At 43.9% G+C, this 21,546-nt stretch overlaps 1 protein-coding gene across 1 annotated transcript in view; it reads left to right on the top strand.

The window, feature by feature from the left end:
• The window catches only part of abca4b (ATP-binding cassette, sub-family A (ABC1), member 4b), a 190,936-nt gene that overhangs the window by 143,868 nt on the left and 25,522 nt on the right, over window positions 1-21,546 (top strand). The window contains exons 33-40 of the mRNA XM_063064621.1: window positions 5,207-5,301; window positions 5,475-5,507; window positions 8,525-8,630; window positions 10,824-10,898; window positions 11,889-12,058; window positions 13,058-13,235; window positions 20,303-20,418; window positions 20,529-20,676. Coding sequence (XP_062920691.1) covers window positions 5,207-5,301; window positions 5,475-5,507; window positions 8,525-8,630; window positions 10,824-10,898; window positions 11,889-12,058; window positions 13,058-13,235; window positions 20,303-20,418; window positions 20,529-20,676 — 921 coding nt within the window. The remainder of the gene's footprint in view (window positions 1-5,206; window positions 5,302-5,474; window positions 5,508-8,524; window positions 8,631-10,823; window positions 10,899-11,888; window positions 12,059-13,057; window positions 13,236-20,302; window positions 20,419-20,528; window positions 20,677-21,546) is intronic.

Here is a 21,546-nt window from a genome sequence, read left to right on the forward strand (position 1 = left end):
CTCGTTGGAATTTAGAAGATTGAGGGGGGATCTGATTGAAACATATAAGATCCTAAAGGGATTGGACAGGCTAGATGCAGGAAGATTGTTCCCGATGTTGGGGAAGTCCAGAACGAGGGGCCACAGTTTGAGGATAGAGGGGAAGCCTTTTAGGACCGAGATTAGGAAAAACTTCTTCACACAGAGAGTGGTGAATCTGTGGAATTCTCTGCCACAGGAAACAGTTGAGGCCAGTTCATTGGCTATATTTAAGAGGGAGTTAGATATGGCCCTTGTGGCTACGGGGGTCAGGGGGTATGGAGGGAAGGCTGGGGCGGGGTTCTGAGTTGGATGATCAGCCATGATCATAATAAATGGCGGTGCAGGCTCGAAGGGCCAAATACCCTACTCCTGCACCTATTTTCTATGTTTCTATGTTTCTATGTATGCTTAGATAGGGTATGTATGTGATAAGAAGATCAACAAAATTGCTTATTCTGGAAATCTTTAAGATAAAAGCAAAAAATATTGGAACCCCTCAGCAAGTCAGGCAGTATCTTTGGAAAGAGAACAGTTAATGTCTCAGATCGGGGCCTCTTCATCAGATCTGGGTAAGAGTGAAAAGCAAGTTAGCTTTCAGTGGCAGAGGAAGTTGACGAGGAATGGAGAGAACAAAGGAAATATTTTTGGTAGAAGGAGACCAAATAAGCCAATGTACCAGCTGGGCACATTATTCTTCTTTATCTGTATTTTATGATGCTAATAGCAAGTCTGTGGGATCTGACCAGGTTCAAGTTCTTTATCAACTGACAGAACATATATACAACCAAACAAAACAAAGTTCCTCCAGATCACGGTGCACCCACGCAATATATATCACACACAGCACATAAACCAAAATATCAAACTAAAAATAAGTTAATAAAATATAATTCAAAATGCATGCAGTAAAGTGCGACACGGGCAAACAATAAACAGCTCGTTGTCCTCGTGATGAGACCTCTGTGGTGGCAGAGTATTCACTAGTCTCGCAGCCTGGGGGAAGAAGGTGTTACCCAGTCTCCTTCCTGATGGTAGTGGGTCAAAGAGATTGTGGGATGGGTGGCAGGGATTCTCAACAACGTTCCTAGTAAATGTCATAAATAGTGGGGGAGGGAGACCCCAGGGATCCTCTTGATGGTTTTTACTATCCTCTGTAGGGTCTTGCAGCTTCCATATCACACAATGATGCAGCCAGACAAGACACTCTTGTTGGTGTTCCTCTAGAAAGTTGCTAGAACAGGGGTGGGGAGCCTTGCATGCCTCATTCTCCTCAGCAGGCCTGCTATACCAGATGAAAATGAACAAATGATATTGCTGATTCTGATTGAGTCAGAACAAAAGAGTAAATTACCTAAATTTGCAGGAATTAATATTGAACCTGAAAGGCCACATTGTGCTAATCCTGAAGCTGGGCCTCATTTCGGCAGTGCAGGAGGGGACAGACAGGAACATCAGAATGGGAGAGGGATGAGGATTAAAGTGACCTTGAATGTGAATCACAAAAGTCAACATGCAGGTACAATTAAGATGGCAGGTGGTTTGTTGGTCTTTTTCTGAACAGATATGAGGCAATTTACTCCAGGCTGTGGTGAGACCAAATCTGAAATGTGATCAGACCTAAGGAGTGCCTCCATGAGATGGGCTTATTCTCCCTTGGGTTAAAGAAGACTATGAGATGATCCTGCTGTAGTGTAGAAACCTGATAGGATAGATTCAGGGATAATTTCTGTTCTGGATAGCTTGTCTAAGATGTGTCATTCTAAGTGAGGATGAAAAGTTTCTTCAGCCAGATCTGGCAGATCTTGGGAATTCTCTACCTAAGAGGCCATGGAGGGAGTGTCACTGAGCACGGCAGACATTGGGCCAGATGACAACGTGCTGGAGGAGCTCAACAGGTCAAGCAGCATCTGTGGGAGGAAGGAAATTGTCAATGTTTCGTGTTAAAACCCTGTACCGAGATAGAGCCCCAGCCCTGCATTTCACACTCCCTGAGTACAAATATTGATGGGTTTTAGTTGGCAAGGAAATCAAGGGATATATAGTTAATGCAGGAGAATTTAAAAGATAGTACTGAATGCAAAACAGGCACACCAGGCTAAATATCTTATGCCTGATTCTATTTCTTATGTTCTTATAGGAGGTTGAGCGAGTTAGGGCTTTTCTGTGTGAAGTGAAGGAGGGTGAGAGGTGGCCTGATAGAGGTGTACAAGATGATAAGGAGCATAGATCGAGTGGGCATCCTGCACCTTTCCCTCCAGGGTGGAAATTCTCATACAGGAGGGCATAATTTTAAGGGAATTGGAGGAAAGTATAGGGGGATTGTCAGAAGTAGTTTTTTTTTACACAGCAAGTGATAAGTGTGCAGAACACTCACCTCGGGTCATGGTAAAAGCAGATACATTAGAGAGATTCAAGAGACTCTTTGATAGGCATGTGGACAAAAGAAAAAATGGAGGGCAATTTGGGAGGAAAACATTAGATTCTTCTCGGAGTAGTTAAGAGATTGGCACAACATTGTGGGCCAAAAGACCTGTACTATGAAACCTGGACTGTTTACAGAAAGTAACTCAAAACACTGGTCAGTGGCCCCCAACATTGTCTCCACAAAGCCCTCCAGAATACAAGCAGAATATGTGAGTTAATATTAGTGACCTTTCCATACCATCATCCCCGATAGTGAGATGCCAATTAAACTCAGCCAGCTCTGACTGGCAGGCCACCTACACACCAGGCTCTCTGAACAGACACCGGACTCCAAGCTCCACCACAGCAAGAGTTTACCAAATGATTCAACAATGTTCTCAAAGCCTCCTTTTGGGGCACAAATCCCAAATGACGTGGTGACCCATGACCCTTTAATTGAACAGGGAATGTTTACGGTAGTGTTGATAACCTCAGTCCCTTTGTTAGGAGTGACAGAAGCCTGATATAATAGGGTGAATGAGTACTACCTCCTAATCTATGCACCCACTTTTCCCCTTTAGCACCTCCTGCCCCATTGGTTGCAGAATCAGTGGGTCCAACATTGGCCCCAGAACACTCAGAACTGAGCATTTACAGGCAATTAGTCGGCCAACACTTGGAGTATTGTGAGTAGTTTTGGGTCTCTTATCTAGGAAAGGGTGTACTGGCATTGGAGAGGGTCCAGTGAAGGTTTATGAGAATGATCCCGGAATGCAAGGGTTAATGCATGAGGAGTGTTTGAGGCTCTGGAGCTGTACTCACTGGAGTTTGGAAGAATGAGGGGGGATCTCTATCCCATATTGGAAGTTCCAGATAGAGTGGATGTGGAAAGAATGTTTCCTATAGTGGGGAAATCTAGGACTGGGGGTATAGCCTCCAAATACAAGGTCAGAGGTGAGGAGGAATCTCTTTAGCTCAGAGCCTGGTGACTCTGTGGAACTCATTGTCACAGATGGCTGTGGAGACCAAGTTATTTGGTATATTTAAAGTGGATGCCAATGGGTTCTTTATAAGTTACCTAGAGAAGGCAGGAGAATGAGGTTGAGAGGGAAAATAAATCAGCCATGATGGAATGGTGGAGCAGGCCTGAATGGTGGAATATCCTAATTCCACTCCTATGTGTAACTGGAGTGGAAACATATCATCCTCAACCTCAAACAACTGCTTAAGATATTTGAATGTGGGTGTGTATCAGTCTGTGTCTGTGTTATGTTATTACAGAGTCCTGATGAAACATTACTTGCAGATTAAAACAATATACAGTTCATTGTCGGCATATAATTATAGCTGGAAAATTAACTGGTCCAAGATGATCGTACTTATGTGTATACGTGTCTGTAAGTGAATCTCCATCTGTGCATGTGATTTTGCTGTTGTTAGAATGAAATAAACAGTAGATGGGAAAGGGGATTCAGAATCAGGTTCATTATCACTGATATCTGTCATGAAATGTGTTGTTTTGTGGCAGCAGTACAGTGTAAGACATAGAAATGACTATAATTCACAGTAATAAATAATCAGAGCAAAAGAGGAATAACAGCTCCTCTTCATGGGCTCATGCGCCGTTCAGAGTTCTGATGGAGGAGGGGAAGATGCTGCTCCTGAGACATTGAATATGGGTGCTCAGCCTTAGCCGCGACGGTAGTAATGAGAAATGGGAGTGCCCTGGATGGTGAGGCTCCTTAACGATGGGTGGCACCTCTCCAGCCCCACCCAGGGCACCACCTCCTGATGGTGTCCTCGATGGTGGGGAGGGATCTGCCCTTGATAGATTGAGTCTACAATCCTCCACAGCCTCTCTTCCAATCCTACGCATTGGAGTCTCAGTACCAGGTGGTACCATACAATTGTAGAAATTTCATCCATTATAACAATATCTTATAAACTGCTTGGAGCTTAATTCTGTTAACAAAAAAACAGTAATTTAGTTTCAGTTTTTTAATGTGGCAGCCTCTTTTAATGTTAATATTCAATTCAAGTTTAATTGTCATTCAACCATACATGAAAACCTGTGAATATAGCCAAATGAGACAGTGTTACTCTGGGGCTAAAGTATAAAGCACAGTGCAACAGACACAGAGGACAAAGCACATACAAGACAGCAAACATATAAGATATCAGTAAGATACAGCCATGCAAAAAGATCTGCACACAGAACTCTGCAGTCAACCACAATACAGCTTGTCTTTTGCTGAATGAAGGTTGGGGGAGGGGGGCAGCACCAACTCCGGCCTAGATGCCGTGCTACACCACCCCCGGTGGAGCACCCCAGCTCTGACACCTCTCTCCTGGCGGTTGTAAACAGGCAACACCCTGGCTTGAGGCCTAGTCTTTGCTACGACCGAGGGCACACAGCAGCTCCCACGCCGTCCGCCAATAAATCAGTGAATTGAACTTGCAGCATTCAACATTAACAATGTCCAAAGGGTCTTGTGACCACAAGTCACTCACTATCAGACTGCAAGGCTCCATCAGCTCAGGCAGCAGCACAATGCACAGCTCCTTCATTTTGTCTGCCAACGAGCAACTCACTGATGAGGTAGACCTGCCGTACTTTAAGTCTTTAATGTCTAGGAGGATTTTGCAAACATGAAAACTATGGTTAAAAAGGACAATAGCACCTTTTGTTGACCCGCAGCAGCCTCTGTGATCGAACGTGCCACAATCTGACTGGAACAAATCTTAGCCTTTGACACAAATTAAGTTGCTTTCTCCATTTCAGAGGGTCCAGAGCTCGACAGACATTCTGCAGAATCTCACTCAAAGGAACATATCGGATTTCCTGGTTAAAACATACCCCAAATTGATAAAGAGCAGGTAGGACTTGTTCTACCTTCAGGCTTCTGCACATTCAGAACTTAGTATTCGTAAACAATATCATTGTCCAAGTAACACGCTCTTACCTGAATTAAAAGTATCTAGTTCTCACCTCAGAGGATTTCTGATCATTTTGAATATTTAATCTTTCTGCCTTTGTTTGTGTTCTTCAGCATGCAGAGCAAGTACTGGGTGAACGAACGCAGGTATGGAACCAGTTTAATCAATATACAGTAAATCCTAAGTGTTTGATATATGGAACTGAGATGAGAAAAACATAAAGTGAATGTGCTATATCCAACGTCCTGTAAAACCAGGGGTTTTAAGTGTTGTGGTGGGGTTTTTTTGTGCTTTCCTGCCCCAATAACTTTATTCCACAAAGTGAAGTTTAAAAAAATCACGATAATGAATCATTTCTGCCCTCAAAGATGCACTCCAGCCCGAGCAGTGCTCTTCGAAGTTCGAAGTTTGAAGTTCAAAGTAAATTTCTTTTCAAGCATGTGTACTGAATGTTACCTTGAGAGTCAGTTTCTTCAGGTTCAAGTTTAATTGTCATTCAACCAAATGTGATTCCCTATGAATACAGCCAAATGAAACAGTGATACTCTGGGCTCAAAGTGCAAAACACAGTACCAACAGTCACACACAGCACAAGGCACATGCAACGCATATAAACTAGCAGTAAAATACAGTCACACAAACAATCTATAACCCAAGTCCCTGAGTCCATGAATATTGCAGCAGTCTGCAGTGAAACACAATCCGGCTTGTCTTCTGCTAAGTGAACACTGGGGGCAGCACCGATTCCAACATGGATGCTGTGTCACACCACCTCCTCCACTTTGATGGAGTGCCCAACTCCAATGCCTCACTCTGGCTGGCTGAAAGCATACGACGCCTTGGCTTGAAGCCTAGTCCTCGCCACGACCGAGGTCCCACAGCTCCTCTGCCATCTGCCAATAAACCAGTGAATCAGACTTGCAGCATTCCACATTAACAATGTCCAACAAGGTCTCGTGATCACAAGAAAGGTGACCAAGACGATCTCTCCCTGTTAGACTGCACACTTGTTTTACACACCAACTTCACTCTGCTGCAGATAGCATCACAGTCCTCATCAAATCCAGATCCTTCAGTTTCTCCACCAATGAGCAACTTGCTGATTGGGTAGACCTACAGTACCTTAAATTCTTAATGTCCAGCGAGGTCGTGCAATTGCAAAAAATACGTTTGATAAAGGGAATATCACCTTGGGTTGACCCCTTAGAAACCCTTGTGACATCTTACTAGAAGTCATCTTGTTGGCACTTAGAGGAAAAAAACTTAAGAAATACAATTGAATCTTTGAAAAAACATACATAAGCAAAGACTGACAAGCAACCAATATGCAAGAGAAGACAAACTGTGGAAATAATGCTGAGAACATGAGTTGTAAAATCCATAAAAGTGAGTCTGTAGGTTGTGGAATCAGTTCAGAGCTGAGGTGAGTGAAGTTATTCATGCCAGTTCTGGAGCCTGATGGTTGTAGGGTAATAATTGTTCCAGAACCTCGTAGTGTGGGTCCTAAGTCTTCCATACCTGCCCAATAGAAGTAGCAAGAAGAGAGCATGGCCTGGTTGATGGGGGTCTTTGATGATGGATGCTGCTTTCCTGTGACTGCACTCCACATCAGTGTACTCAATGGTGGGGAGAGTTTCATGGGTGACGGACTGAGCTGTATCCACTGCCCTCTGTGGTCTTTTCCATTCCTGGGCATTGGTGTTTCTGTACCAAGCCGTGATGGATACTCTCCACTGTACATCTTTACAAGTTTGTCAAAGCTTCCAAGTCATGGGCTAGACCTCCAGTGTATTGTTGGACATTGTGTTCTCTGTCTCCATTTCACCCAGTCACAAACCTGCCTTGCAAAAGGGGCAGGCAGTCAGAATGAACAGACTTCCGATGCCCTGTTGCTTAGAACTGTAAGTGGTCACCTTGTTCAGACCCAGGAGCTGTCAGGTGAATAGATCCCCAGACCAGCCCAACCTTCTCTGCTCCAAGTGCTCAGAGATCAGATCAGCTTAAGTGCAGCTAAAACCTGAGAAGCAGTCTCTTTAAGGACCCAAACGTAATCTGCAATCTCCTTCCCGCCATATAGATGTGGAGCACAAATCTCTCCAGGCCAGAGAACTGCAGGCAGCCTAGAAGCGAGCCTATTTAAATATATATTAAAAAAGTTTTTTTTGTCTCTGCTTTAAGCTATTTGGTCCTGTTGAAATACTCCTTGTTGGCTAAAACAATTCACAGTGCTTAAGGTGACCCCCCTCTGGACCATCTCCAATGTCAGCACATCCTTTCTGAAGATAAGGGGCCCAGAACTCCAAGTGCTGTCTCACCAAGGCCTTATAAAGCTTAAGCAGGATTGATTGCCTAACGTAATTGCCCTTGTCTAGAGGTGGAGGTCATCCCTTGAAGCACTGCATTTCGTTTAGTGAAATGAGTCCCATAATTCGGCAGTCAGCCCAGTTTCAATGAAGAAAAGACATCATATTTCTGAGTTCAGATCCCCCGTGACCTGGAGGGGAATCTGGAGTTAATGCTGTTTCCATGCTCTCGTGGGGAGACAAATGCTTTACTTGGGCGGTGTATAGGTTGGTCATGGCCTCGCGTAGAGCGAGCATTACATACTCTGTTTGGTGTCATGGTGAAACAAATGCTTTAGCTGGAGGGATGGACGTCGCCTTGTGTAGAATTAACATTGCATACATGGATGGTAGAGGTATGGAAGGCCATGGCCCTGGTGCAGTTTGATGGCAGTTTAAATGGCTCAGCAGGGACTAGATGGGCTGAAGGGCCTGTTTCTGTGCTTTACTTTTCTATGACTCTATGCCTCTGTACCCTGTTAAATGTCAAGGAGAAGCAACTGGGGAGGGTTGGTCATCGCCTCGTGTAGAGTGAACATTACTCACCCTGTTGGCCCAAGTTTGAATGTTATCCAGATGCTGCTGAGCACTGACATCTTCTCTTAATTTTCTGATGGCTGTAAAGAGAACTGAGCATTGTGCAATCTTTGTGAAACATCCACACAATGACCTTTTGAAAAAGAACAGGTCACCAAATCTGGTAGGGATGAGAGTGTTGTCCTGAGTAACTCGTGCAGGGAAGCCCTGAGTCTGAGGTGACAGACCTCCTTCTCGTCATTGTTTCTGCATTCACTTGATGTGTGGCTGTTTCATCACTCCAGGTATGGCGGGATCTCCATCGGAGGAAAACTTCCAGGTCTACCCGTCAACCATAAACAGATAAGCAGCTTTTTCACCCAGCTGGGCCGCCTGCTGAATATCACTGGGGTAGGCTGCTCAAACCTTCATTTTCTACCTTTGCAAAGTAGCTGGTTGCTCGGCCTAGTTCAGTGGTTAATTGTATTACACTTCACATGATGTGGTTTACCGAAGCGAAGGAAGTTGTAACTGATCAACACTACTCTTTTAGTCAGTTCCCTTGCAATCAGAAACTAATCCTCAACTATTTCCCTGCTCCTGACCACCCCTCCCATCCTATCATTTCGGATCTCCCCCTCTCCCTCCTACCTTCAATCTCTAGCTCTTCTTTCAGTTAGTCCTGACGAGGGGTCTCAGCCTGAAACGTCGACTGTACCTCTTCCTAGAGATGCTGCCTGGCCTGCTGCGTTCACCAGCACTTTTGTGTGTGTGTTGCTTCCGTTTATCCAGATTTCCTTTGACAGATAAAATAGCCTCAACTCAGCAAATTCACTACAGCTATTCACATAATGTGGTGGGACTACAACTAGTATGAGTTAGGGTGAAAGGTGAAAATTTTAAGGGGAACATTTTTTTTTGATTAATTGAAGGTTGATTGACTGAGATACAGTGCAGAATAAGCCCTTCCAGCCCTTCGAACCACACCGCCCAGCAATCCGACTTCATCCTAGCCTAATCACAGGACAATTTACAATGAATGACTGACTAACCTACCAACTGGTAGGTCTTCGGACTGTGGAAGGACACTGGAGTTCCTGGAGCCATGCATTCACGGGTAGAACATACAAACTCCTTACAGGCAGTGTCAAGAATTGAACCCGGGTTGCTGGTACTGTAAAGCATTGTGCTAGGCCACAACGCTACCGTGTCGCCAATGAGGGGAAACCTCTTCACTCAGAGAGTTGTGAGAGTGTGGAGAAAGCTTCCAGCACAAGTGGTGCATGTGAGCTTGATTTCAACACTTAATGGAACTTGGTTAGGTACATGGATGGTAGGGGTATGGAGGTCTATGACACCAGTACAGGGCAATGAGTAAAGGCAGCTTAAATGGTTCAACATAGACAAGATGGGCCGAAAGGCCTGTTTCTGTGTTGTTTTTCTCAATGACTCTATGATACCATCTCCAGTAAAAGCAATACACTGGTTAATGGAACAATGAATAAAAATTAATATAATAATCTCCAGTGAGTTCTTAATGTTTTACTGCTCAGCTGTCAGATGATCTTCCATTTAGGTTTAGATATTAAATGATGCCTGGCTCAGTTATGAATTAATTAATGCAACAGGGAAGCCAACCTAGTACCTCCCTGCTTTCCAGGGACACTGAATCAATTAAATGACTTTGTCAAAGAAAGATGACAATAAAATTATGAACTTCTCTTCACATATTTGATAATCCACATAAACAGTAAACAACCAGCAGCATTTTAGTACTAAATTAAAGAAGGCGCTTTGGCTGATGTAACTAGCTGATGGAATAATTCAAATGTCATATTGGCATTACTTGGAGTCAACATCACCGAAAGCACAATAGGGTTAAAGTTTATTTCGAGATACAGGACGTTCTGGCCTAATGAGCCCGTGCCACCCAAATACAACCACGTATCCAATCAACCTACCAACCAGTATGTCTTCAGAATGTGAGAAGATATTGGAGAACCTAAAGGACACCCACACCATCCAAAGGAGAACATACCATCCCCTTACAGACGGCGGCAGAACTGAACCCGTGTCAGCGGCTCAGCGATTGTGTCACGTCACCCCAAACTTGTCAGTGTTAGTTCACTGTTCAGGATCTTGTAAGGCTGATGGAGTTGACAGTTTTGGATATGAAGTCTAATGAGTCTATTATTTGGTGATGATCACGTTATTTTAGCCATCGAGTTCGCTGACCTTCCGAAACCTTATCTTGTGGGCCATCTGATCTTCTTTTCCTCTCTTACCTTCTCTGGTGAAGTGTTGTAGTAGCAAAGGATGTAAGCATGTCCCTCTACTGTACAAGGTGTAAAAGCTCACCACATACATACAGCTGAATGCAGCTTATCTCCAAATGAAGAGGGAAAAGATGCACTTCATTGTTCAATAAGTTTCTAGATAGGACCAAAGAGCAAGGCCATCCAGTAGCATTCAGAGGATATTTCCATGCTTCATTGCTCCCTCTAGTGGTACAAAGATACAGCTTCTTCCATCCAATTCTTGCTGCAATGTTCAAGTTGAATTCCTGGTCATATTATTCAATTAATTGATTTTTTTTTGCACTAGGGCAATACTACACAGATGGTGTATAGTAATCTGAATGATTTCCTTAAGTATTTGGAGACTGAAGAAAATATCAAGGTGAGTCGCAAAACCTGAAATGAAGACCACAAAGTTCTTTTGGCTGAGCTCGTATCTTTTGTAGCGGCCAATTCTAAAAAAAAACGATTGCCGCTGCTGGCAACCACCATGAATTTGTTATACTTGTATAACGCGCCCTCAGCTCCAATAATGATTGTCCCAAAAGTTGAAGAAAGTTATTCGACCCTTTATTCACAATTAGCAAACTTATCATCTAGAAGCGATGAAATTTCAGTGTACTTAAGCGTAATTGAGCATAACTAAGCAGTCAACAAAAGATATGACCTCAGCTCCAAACCACCATGAACAAAGCTTTTATTCCATGGCAGATTGTAACATCGTAATCAGCGAGCTGTTTGGTTTCGTTGGTCTCCCCACCCGCTGTGAAATTGTGACACCTCTCTGTCCCTTGTTATGGAGAGAGAGAGAGAGAAAGAGCCCTGTAGCATGTTGAATTGTCAGATGAACAATTGTTTTTGTTGGGCTGCAAATCATGGTCTCTGTTTGGGGGCTTTGCTGTTGCTTGTTTGGTGGGGGAGGGTTGACACTTCGCTGCTGCTTGTGCGTTGGGGGGAGAGGGGTGCTTGGGGATCCAACGCTTTTCTGTCACTCATTCCCTTCTGTTTTCATGGACGTCTGTGAAGAGTAAGAATTTCAGGTTGCATACTGTATACATTCTCTGATATTAAATGGAACCATTGAACACAGAATACAAAGCAGATGGAGAAGAGATGCATGGCTCCTACATTTTTGATGCAATAGTTTGCTTTGTCTGTTCTGTGTAATGTGTGCACACCAGTCTGTGGTAAGACTCATATTGTTTGCCATATGGATAAAGAGCAACTGGATACCTCAAGAATCTGACGTAAAACTATACTCCGCATGAAAACATCTGACCTCGTTTAGGATTTCATTTATAACCGGAAAGTACAAAACTGATGCTTGCTCTCCTTTCAGGAGTTGTGACTCCCTAACGTATATCTATTCCAGGTGTGGTTCAGTAACAAAGGTTGGCACGCCATGGTTGCCTTCACGAATGTGGCCAACAATGCAATTCTCCGGGTGAACCTTCCCAAACAACATCACGCAGAGGACTATGGCATTACCGTCATCAATCATCCGCTCAACCTCACAAAGGAGCAACTTTCAGAGGTGACAGTGTAAGTGGGTGAGCGCCGAGGCCACATTTATTGAGCGACACCTGACCATCTCTGTTAGTCACGGGAGTAGGCCATTCAGCATACTCCACTATTTCACAGGTTCATGGATGACCCGGTTATAACCACAACTCCACATTCTCACCAACCCCAGTGATCTTTCACCTTCTTGCTCATCAGGAATTTACTTCAAAAATATTCAGACAGCACAACTTAGACCGTAAGACCACAAGACATATGATCAAAATTAGGCCATTTGGCCCATCGAGTCTGCTCTGCTATTCAATCATGGCTGATCCTTTTTTACCCCTCCTCAGCCCCACACCCCAGCTGAGGAGAATTCTCCAAAAACTCATAACCCTCTGAGAGGAATAAAAGTTGCTTCATCACAATTTGAAATGGGTAACCCTCACTTTTAAACACAATCAAGATTTAATACTTGCTACCACTTAGTAATTTTGAGATTTGCAAAGCATCCTCTGAAACCTCTGAAAGCATCACCTATAAAGCAATCAATGGCATGGTACCATAGCGGTTAGCGTAAAGTTATTACAGAACCAGTGACCTGGGTTAAATTCCATTCGCCGTCTGTAAGGAGTTTATATGCTGCCCCTGTGGCCATGAGGGTTTTCTCCAGGTGCTCCAATTTCCTCCCACGTTCCAAAGGTCTGCGGGTCAGTAGTTAAATTGACCACATGTGTGTAATTGGGCAGCACAGGCTCACTGGGCTGGAGGGCCTGTTACTGAGCTGTATCTCTAAATGAAAATTAAATAAGTTTTCACTAACTGCAGGGGAAGGATATCCAGTAAGTCTTTTTTTGGAGGTGTTGGCCCAGTGGTGAACAATAGCCGGGAGTCTAAAAAGGCAGATGGGCAAGAAAGGCCTGGGACCGTGCTGCATCTCTATAAGGGCCTCTTTGAGTTTCCCTCCCTGTTATAATTGTACCAACTTTGCTGATGTTTCTTGCTGCCATTAACAGCGAATTGGACATGTGATTTCAGCCTTACTACTTCAGTGGATGCAGTGATTGCAATCAGCGTGGTCTTCGCCATGTCATTTGTCCCAGCCAGCTTTGCGATCTACCTGATACAGGAGAGGGTTTCGAATGCGAAGCACCTGCAGTTTGTCAGTGGAATGAGCTCAGCCACCTACTGGGTGTCCAACTTCGTCTGGGACATGGTACGTCATAATCCACTGCTCAAAGGAAAAGTAGCAGCTGCTAATAATGTCCCTCACTTGAAACTGTCTTATAATACATGTTAAGTGTCTAAAATGTAATATAATTCAGTTACATAATAGAAATAGATCATTGCAATATCCCAACACCTAAATATATATTTATGATTTTGAGTTTCTAGAGCTGATAAGATGAAACCTTCAAACTCAAAGGATTCAGAGATACAAGTCAAGCACAGTTAACCTTTTTTAAAAAACGGTATTAAATAGGTTTAATTATAGTGCCTATAAAAAGTATTCTTCCTTCTTGGAAGTTTTCATGTTTTATTGTTTTCCAACATTGAATCACAGTGGATTTAATTCGGCTTTTTTGACACTGATCAACAGAAAAAGACTCTTTCATGTCAAAGTGAAAACAGATCTCTAAAAAAGTGAGCTAAATTAATTACAAATATAAAACACAAAATAATTGATTGCATAATTGCTCACCCCTTTCAAGTCAGTATTTAGTAAATGCGCCTTTGACAGCAATTACAGCTTTGAGTCTTTGTGGATGGGTCTCTACCAGCTTTGCACATCTGGACACTACAATTTTTCCCCATTCTTCTTTACAAAACTGCTCAATCTCTGTCAGATTGCATGGGGATCATGCATAAACAGCCCTTTTCAAATTCTCAATTAGATTAAGGTCTGGGTTCTGACTTGGCCACTCCAGGACATTAACTTTGTTGCTTTTAAGCCATTCCTCTCTAGCTTTGGCCTTACGCTTGGGGTCTTGCTAGAAAGTAAATCTCCCAACTCACAGTTCTCTTGCAGACTGCATTAGGTTTCCCTCCAGGATTTCCCTCTATTTTGCTGTATTCATTGTACCCTCTACCTTCTCAATCCTTCCAGGGCCTGCTGCAGTAAAGCATCCTCAGAGCATGATGCAGCCACCACCATGCTTCACAGTTGGGATGATGTGTTTCTGATGATATGTGATGTTTGGCTGATGCCAAACATAGCGTTTAGTTTGCTGGCCAGAAAGCTCAATTTTGGTTTCATCAGACCATAGAAACATCCAGCTGACTTCGGAGTCTCCCACATGCCTTCTGGTAAACTTTAACTGAGATTTCATGTGAGTTTTTTTCACAGTAGCTTTCTCTTTGCCACTCTCCCACAAAGCTGTGACTGGTGAAGCACCCGGGCAACAGTTGTTGTATGTGCAGTCTCTCCCATATCAGCCACCGAAGCTTGTAACTCTTCCAGAGTTGTCATAGGTCTCTTGGTGGCCTCTCTCACTGGTCCCCTTCTTGCATTGTCACTCAGTTTTTGAGGACAGCCTGCTCTAGGCAGATTTACAGCTGTGCCATATTCTTTTCATTTCTTGATATTTGGCTGAACTGTACTCCAAGGGATACTCAGTGACTTGGAAATTTCTTTGTATTCATATTCTTGAAAACTTCCAAGGGGCTGAATACTTTTACAGGCACAATACATTCAGCTTTCCTAAGTGGTTGGTTAATTGTTCCTTTTCTGATTATTGATTCCAGCATCGTCTCAATAATAGATGTTAAACTAATTGGCCTGTAGTTCCCTGCTTTCTGGCTCTCTTCTATTTTGTACAAGTGAGTCACCCTGGCTGTTTTCCGATCTTCAGTAACCCTCCCAGATTTCAGTGTGATATTGAGTCATAGAACACAACAACACAGACACTGGCCCTTTGGTCTATCTAATCCATGCCAAACCATTAGTCTGCCTAGACCATCGACCTGCACCTGAACCATAGCACTCCATACCCCTCCCACCCATGTACCTTTCCAAAAGTCTCTTAAATAATGAAATCAACCCTGCATCCACTACTTGTGCTGGCAGCTCGTTCCACACTCTCACCACCCACTGAGTGGAAAAAGTCCCCCCCCCCACCATGTTCCCTTAAACATCTCAACCTTCACCCTTAATCCATGATGTCTAGTTCTAGTCTCATCCAACTTCAGTGGAAAAAGCCTATCTATACCCCTCATAGTTTTGTATAACTCTATCAAATCTTCCCTCTATCTTTTCTACATTATAGGGATTAAAATCCTAACCTATTCAACCTTTCCTTAAGTCCCAGCGACAACCTTGCGAATTTTTTCTGCACTCTTTTGATCTTATTTACGTCCTTCCTGTAAGTAGGTGAGCAAAACTGCACACAATATTCCAAATCAGACCTCACCAATGTCTTATACAACTTCAGCATAATATCCCATCTCCTGTACTCAATATTTTGACCTATGAAGGCCAACGTGCCAGAAGCTGTCCTTATGAAACTATCCACCTGTGACGCCACTTTCAAGGAATTATCTACTGCCAGATTCCTACCGCTCTGCTCAGTGCCCCATTGTTCGCTGTGTAGGACCTACCCTGGTTAGTCCAACCGAAGTGCAACATCTCACAATTGTTTGTATTAAATTCGACCTGCCAATTTTCAGCCAATTTTTCCAGCTGGTCCAAATCCCGCTGCAAGCTTTGATAGCCTTCCTCATTTTCGACTATACCCCCATTCTTGGTGTCATCAGCAAATCTGCTGAGCCAGCTTGCCACATTGTCATCCAAATCGTTGATATAGATGACAAACAGCAATGGTCCCAGCACCGGTCCCTCCAGCACACCGCTGGTCACAGGCCTCCAGTCAGAAAGGTAACCATCTACTACCACGCTCTGGTTTCTTCCGCAAAGCCAATGTCTAATCCAATTTACTACCTCATCTTGAATGCATGAGAATGAACCTTCTTGACCAACCTCTCACGCTGACCTTGTCAAAGGCCTTTCTAAATCCATGTAGACTCCATCCACTGCCTTGCCTTCATCAATTTTCCTGTTAATTTCCTCAAAAAACTCTATAAGATTAGTTAGACCGGAGCTACCATGCAGAAAGTCATGTTGACTATCCTTAATCGGTCAATGTCTATCCAAATACTTACATATCCGGTCCTTTGAATACCTTCCAATAACTGTCCTACAACTGATGTCAGACTCACCAGCCTATAATTTCCTGATTTATTCTTAGAGCCTATCTTAACAACATTAGCTATCCTACAATCATCCGCAACCCACCCATGGCTAAGGATTTTTTATAATGAATACTTTGCTTCAGTCTTCACTGTGGAAGACACTAGCAGTGTGCCAGATATTGAAGGGTCTAAGGGAAGAGAAGTGAGTGCAGTTACTATTACAAGGGAGAAGGTGCTCAAAAGGTTAAAAGTCCTAAGGGTACGTAAGACACCCGGACCAAATAAACTGCACCCTAGGGCTCTGAAAGAGGTAGCTGTAGAGATTGTGGAGGTATTAGTAATGATCTGTCAAAAATCTCTGGACTCTGGCATGGTGCCAGAGGACTGGAAAATTCCAAATGTCACTCCACTCTTTAAGAAAGATGGAAGGAAGCAGAAAGGAAATTATAGACCAGTTAGCCTGACCTCAGTGGTTGGGAAGATGTTGGAATCAATTGTTAAGGATGAGGTTATGGAGTACTTGGTGACACAGGACAAGATAGTACAAAGTCAACATGGTTTCCTTAAGGGAAAATCTTGCCTGACGAGCCTGTTGGAATTCTTTGAGGAGATTACATGTAGGATAGTTAATGGGGGTGCAGTGGATGTTCTATATTTGGACTTTCAGAAGGCCTTTGACATGGTGCGACACGTGAGGCTGCTTACCAATTTAAGAGCCCATGGTATGACAGGAAAGTTACTGGCATGGTTAGAGCATTGGCTAATTGGTAGGAGGCAGCGACTGAGAATAAAAGGATCCTTTCCTGGTTGGCTGCCATGGGGTCGGTCAGTGTTGGGACTGTTTCTTTTTATGCTGTATATCAATGATTTAGATGATGGAATAACTGGCTTTGTTATCAAGTTTGCAGATGATATGAAGGTTGGTGGAGGGGCAGGTTGTGTTGAGGAAACAGGTAGGATGCAGAAGGACTTAGACAGATTAGGAGAACGGGCAAGAGAGTGGCAAATGGAATACAAGGTTATGAATTGCATGGTCACACACTTTGGTAGTAGAAATAAATGTGCAGACTATTTTCTAAACAGGGAGAAAATCCAAAAATCTGAGCTGCAAAGGGACTTGGGAGCCCTTGTGCAGAACAACCTGAAGGTTAACTTGCAGGTAGAGTCAGTGGTGAGGAAGGCAAATGCTACGTTAGCATTCATTTCAAGAGGTCTAGAAAATAAGAACAGGGTTGTGATGCTGAAGCTTTTTAAGGCACTGGTGAGGCCTCGCCTTAAGTATTGTGAACAGTTTTGTGCTCCTCATCTAAGAAAAGATGCACTGGCATTGGAGATTGTTCAGAGGAGGTTCACAAGGATGATTCCGGGAATAAAGGGGTTATCATAGAAGGATGAGGGCGGATCTCATTGAAACCTTTTGAATGTTGAAAGGCCTAGACAGAGTAGATGTGGAAAGGATGTTTCCCATGGTGGGGGAGTCTCGGACAAAAGGGCACAGCCTCAGATTAGAGGGGCATCCGTTTAAAACAGAGATGCGGAGAAATTTCTTTAGCCAGAGGATGGTGAAGTTGTGGAATTTGTTACCACAGGCAGCTGTGAAGGCCAGGTCATTGGGTGTATTTAAGGAGGAGATTGATAGGTTCTTGATTTAGCATGGCATCAAATGTTATCAGGAGAAGGCTGGGGAGTGGGGCTGAAGAGGAGAGAAAAGGAGCCTCCATCATAGAATGGTGGAGCAGACGGCCTCATTCTGCTCCATGTCTTCTGATCTTAAGTATCTCTGCTAGGGCCCCTGCACTTTTTGCACTGGCCTCCCACAAGGTCTGAGGGAACACCTTGGCAAGCCCTGGGGATTTATCCACCCTAATTTGCCTCAAGACAACAAGCACCACCTCCTCTGTAATCTGTATAAGGTCCATGACCTCACTGCTGCTTTGCCTCATATCTACAGAATCTGTGTCCATCTCCCGGGTAAATACAGAAGCAAAAAAATCCATTTAAGATCTCCCCCATCTCCTTCAGCTCCGCACATAGATTACCAATCTAATCTTCCAGAGGATCAATTTTGACCGTTGCTATCCTTTTGCTCTTAATATATCTGTAGAAGCCCTTAGGATTCCCCTTTACCTTGACTGTTAGAGCACCTCATGTCTCTTTTATTCAACCTGATTTCCTTCCTAAGTGTTCTTTTACATTTCTTATACTCCTCAAGTGCCTCATTTGTTCCAAACTGTCTATGCCTTTGATGCACCTCCTTCTTTCTCTCAACCAGGGCCTCAATATTTCTCGAAACCAAGAATCCGTAAACCTGTTATCTTTGCCTTTTATTCCAACAGGTACATACAAACTCCTGTCAAAATTTTCACTTTTGAAGGCCACTCACTTAACAAGTACACCTTTGTCAGAAAATAATCTGTCCCAATCCACACCTGCCGGATCCTTTCTGATACCATCAGTATTGGCCTTTCTCCAATTTGGAATCTCAACCCAAGGATCAGACCTATTCTTTCTCATAATTACCTTGAAACTAGTGGCATTCTGACCACTAGACGCAAAGTGTTCCCTTGCATAAACTTCTGTCATCTGCCCTGTCTCATTCCCTGATGGGAGATCTAGTATCGCCCTCTCTCTAGTTGGGACTACTATGTACTGATTAAGGAAACTTTCCTGAACAGATTTGACAGACTCTATCCCATCTAGTCCTTTTACAGTATGGGAGTCCTAGCCAATATGTGGAGAGTTAAGATCACCTACTATCACAATCTTATGTTTCTTGCAACATTCTATGATCCCTCTACAAATTTACTCCTCTAAATCCAGCAGACTGTTGGTTGGTCTATAATATCCCAATAACATGGTCACGCCTTTCTTATTCCACAGTTCTACCCATAAAGTCTCATTAGACCCTCTCCAGTCTGTCCTGACTGAGCCCTGCTGTGACATTTTCCCTGACTAGAAATGCCAACCCTCCCACTCTGTCACATCGAAAACAACAGAACGCTGGAACACTGAGCTGCCAGTCCTGCCCCTCCTGCCACCAAGCCTCACTAGTGGCTACATTGTCATAATTCCGCATGCTGATCCAGGCCCGGAGGTAATCTGCCTTTCCTACAGTACTCCTTGCATTTGAAATATATGCAGCTCAGAACATTAGTCCCACCATGCTCAATCTTTTGATGATCAACTTTGTATGTATGTAGGCTTGATAACATCTTTCTCAACAACCACTCCACTATTTGTTCTAGCGCACTGGTTCCCATCCTCCTGCGACTCTAGTTTAAACCATCACATCCCCCCCAACCCCATTCTCTACTAGCATACCTTCCCACTAGGATATTAGTCCCCCTCCAGTTCAGGTGCAAACGTCCCTTTTGTATAGATCCCACCCTCCCTGGAAGAGAGCCCAATGAAAGATTTCAATCAATGGGCCCTCTCACTCTGCAGGCATTACCCTTAAATCCCAGTGCAAAGTTCAATGGGCACTGATGACTTACCCCCTGATTTTCTGCAATATTTAATCCCTTATTATTGAGATTTTTGTCATTTCTACTATGTTATTTGGAATTAGTCTGTCTGACATCCTAGGGATATTAATAATGCCTTCTATGGTGAAGACTATTACAAAAAAAACTTACTTGACATGTCTGCCCTTTCTTTGTGTGCCTCCTTTCCTCAGAGTTCCTCACTTACCTTAGGCGCCTTCTTCCTAGCATACCTGGTTGGGAGCTGAGGGACTGAGGGTGTGAGTTAACAGAGGTTCTAACAGACGTCTTCAGCATCACCCTGGATCAGTCCACAGTCCCTTCAGGCTTCAAGGCAGTCTTCTACAACACCAGATGCTATCAGCCCCCACTTTTAACTTCCTCCCCAGCGTGATGTTTAGTCCGAGCCTCTTGGCCGTGTCTGCATGCTTTTATGTGTTGAGTTGCTGCCGCTTAATTGGCATAATTGGATATTTGCACTGATGAGCAGGTGTACAGGTAGCCACTGAGTGTGTGTACTTAGATAATAAATTTACTCTGAACTTTGATTGCAGTGCGACCTTGCAGCAGTTGTAACATTTCACCTGACAATGTTTGTTTCCCTATTCCTCAGTGTAACTACTCAGTGACTACAATAATGGTAATCCTGATCTTCATTGGCTTCAGGAAGAAAGCCTACACCTCTTCACAAAACCTGCCTGCATTTGTAGCTCTGTTACTGCTCTATGGGTAAGGTATTAATTCAGCATCTCCATTATTCATCTCCTCTGGGACTGGTTGGTCATACTTTGTCTGCAAAATGAACACTGGCATCAAATGTGTGTCCCCTTCTGTTGCAGGTGGGCGGTGACCCCCATGACGTACCCAGCATCGTTTGTGTTCAGCGTTCCCAGCACTGCCTACGTGGCTCTGTCCTGCATCAATCTCTTCATCGGCATCAATGGCAGTGCTGTCACTTTTATTCTCGACTTGTTTGAAAATAGCAGGGTGGGTTTTCTTTGAGTCCTTGTAAGCCTACTAAATAGACATTTTAGCAACACTCACAATACGCTGGCGGAACTCAGCAGGTCGGGCAGCATCCGTGGAAAAGAACCCACGAACAGTTCCAACCCGAAACGTTGACTGTTCTTTTCCACGGATGCTGCCCGACCTGCTGAATTCCTCCAGCGTGTTGTGAGTGTTGCTTTGACCCCTGCATCTTTTTTTTTAGATTATGAGAACATTCAGTCCTCTTTTATTGTCATTTAGAAATGCATACATGCATTAAGAAATGAAAGTGTTTCTCCCGAGTGATATCACAGAAAACAGGACAAACCAAAGACTAACACTGACAGAACCACATAATTATAACATATAGTTACAGCAGTGCAAAGCAATACCATAATTTGATGAAGAACAAACCATGGGCACGGTAAAAATAGTCTCAAAGTCTCCAAGTCGATCGACTCCCAAGTCCCCGATAGCAGGTGGCAAAAGGGAGAAACTCCCTGACATAAACCTCCAGGCACCGTCAACTTGCTGATGCCTTGGAAGCAGCCAACCGCAGCCAACACTGAGTCCATCCGTCCGAAAACTTTGAGCTTCCAACCAGCCTCTCCGGTACAGCCTCCCAAGCACCATCCTCTGCCGAGCGCCTTCGACCTCGCCCCGGCTGCTGAAACAAGCAAAGCCGAGGATTTCGGGGCCTTCTGCTCCGGAGATTCCGGTTACCACACAGTAGCAGCAGCAGCGAAGCGGGCATTTCAGAAGTTTTCCAGATGTTCCTCCGTACTCTCACGTCTGTCTCCATCAAATCAGGATTGTGCACAGTCACCTACTTGACAGATAACAGACATCACTACTGAAGTGGCCGCGCGC

Source organism: Mobula hypostoma, chromosome 12 (genome assembly GCF_963921235.1).
Source record: "Mobula hypostoma chromosome 12, sMobHyp1.1, whole genome shotgun sequence".
Lineage (NCBI taxonomy): Eukaryota > Metazoa > Chordata > Chondrichthyes > Myliobatiformes > Myliobatidae > Mobula > Mobula hypostoma.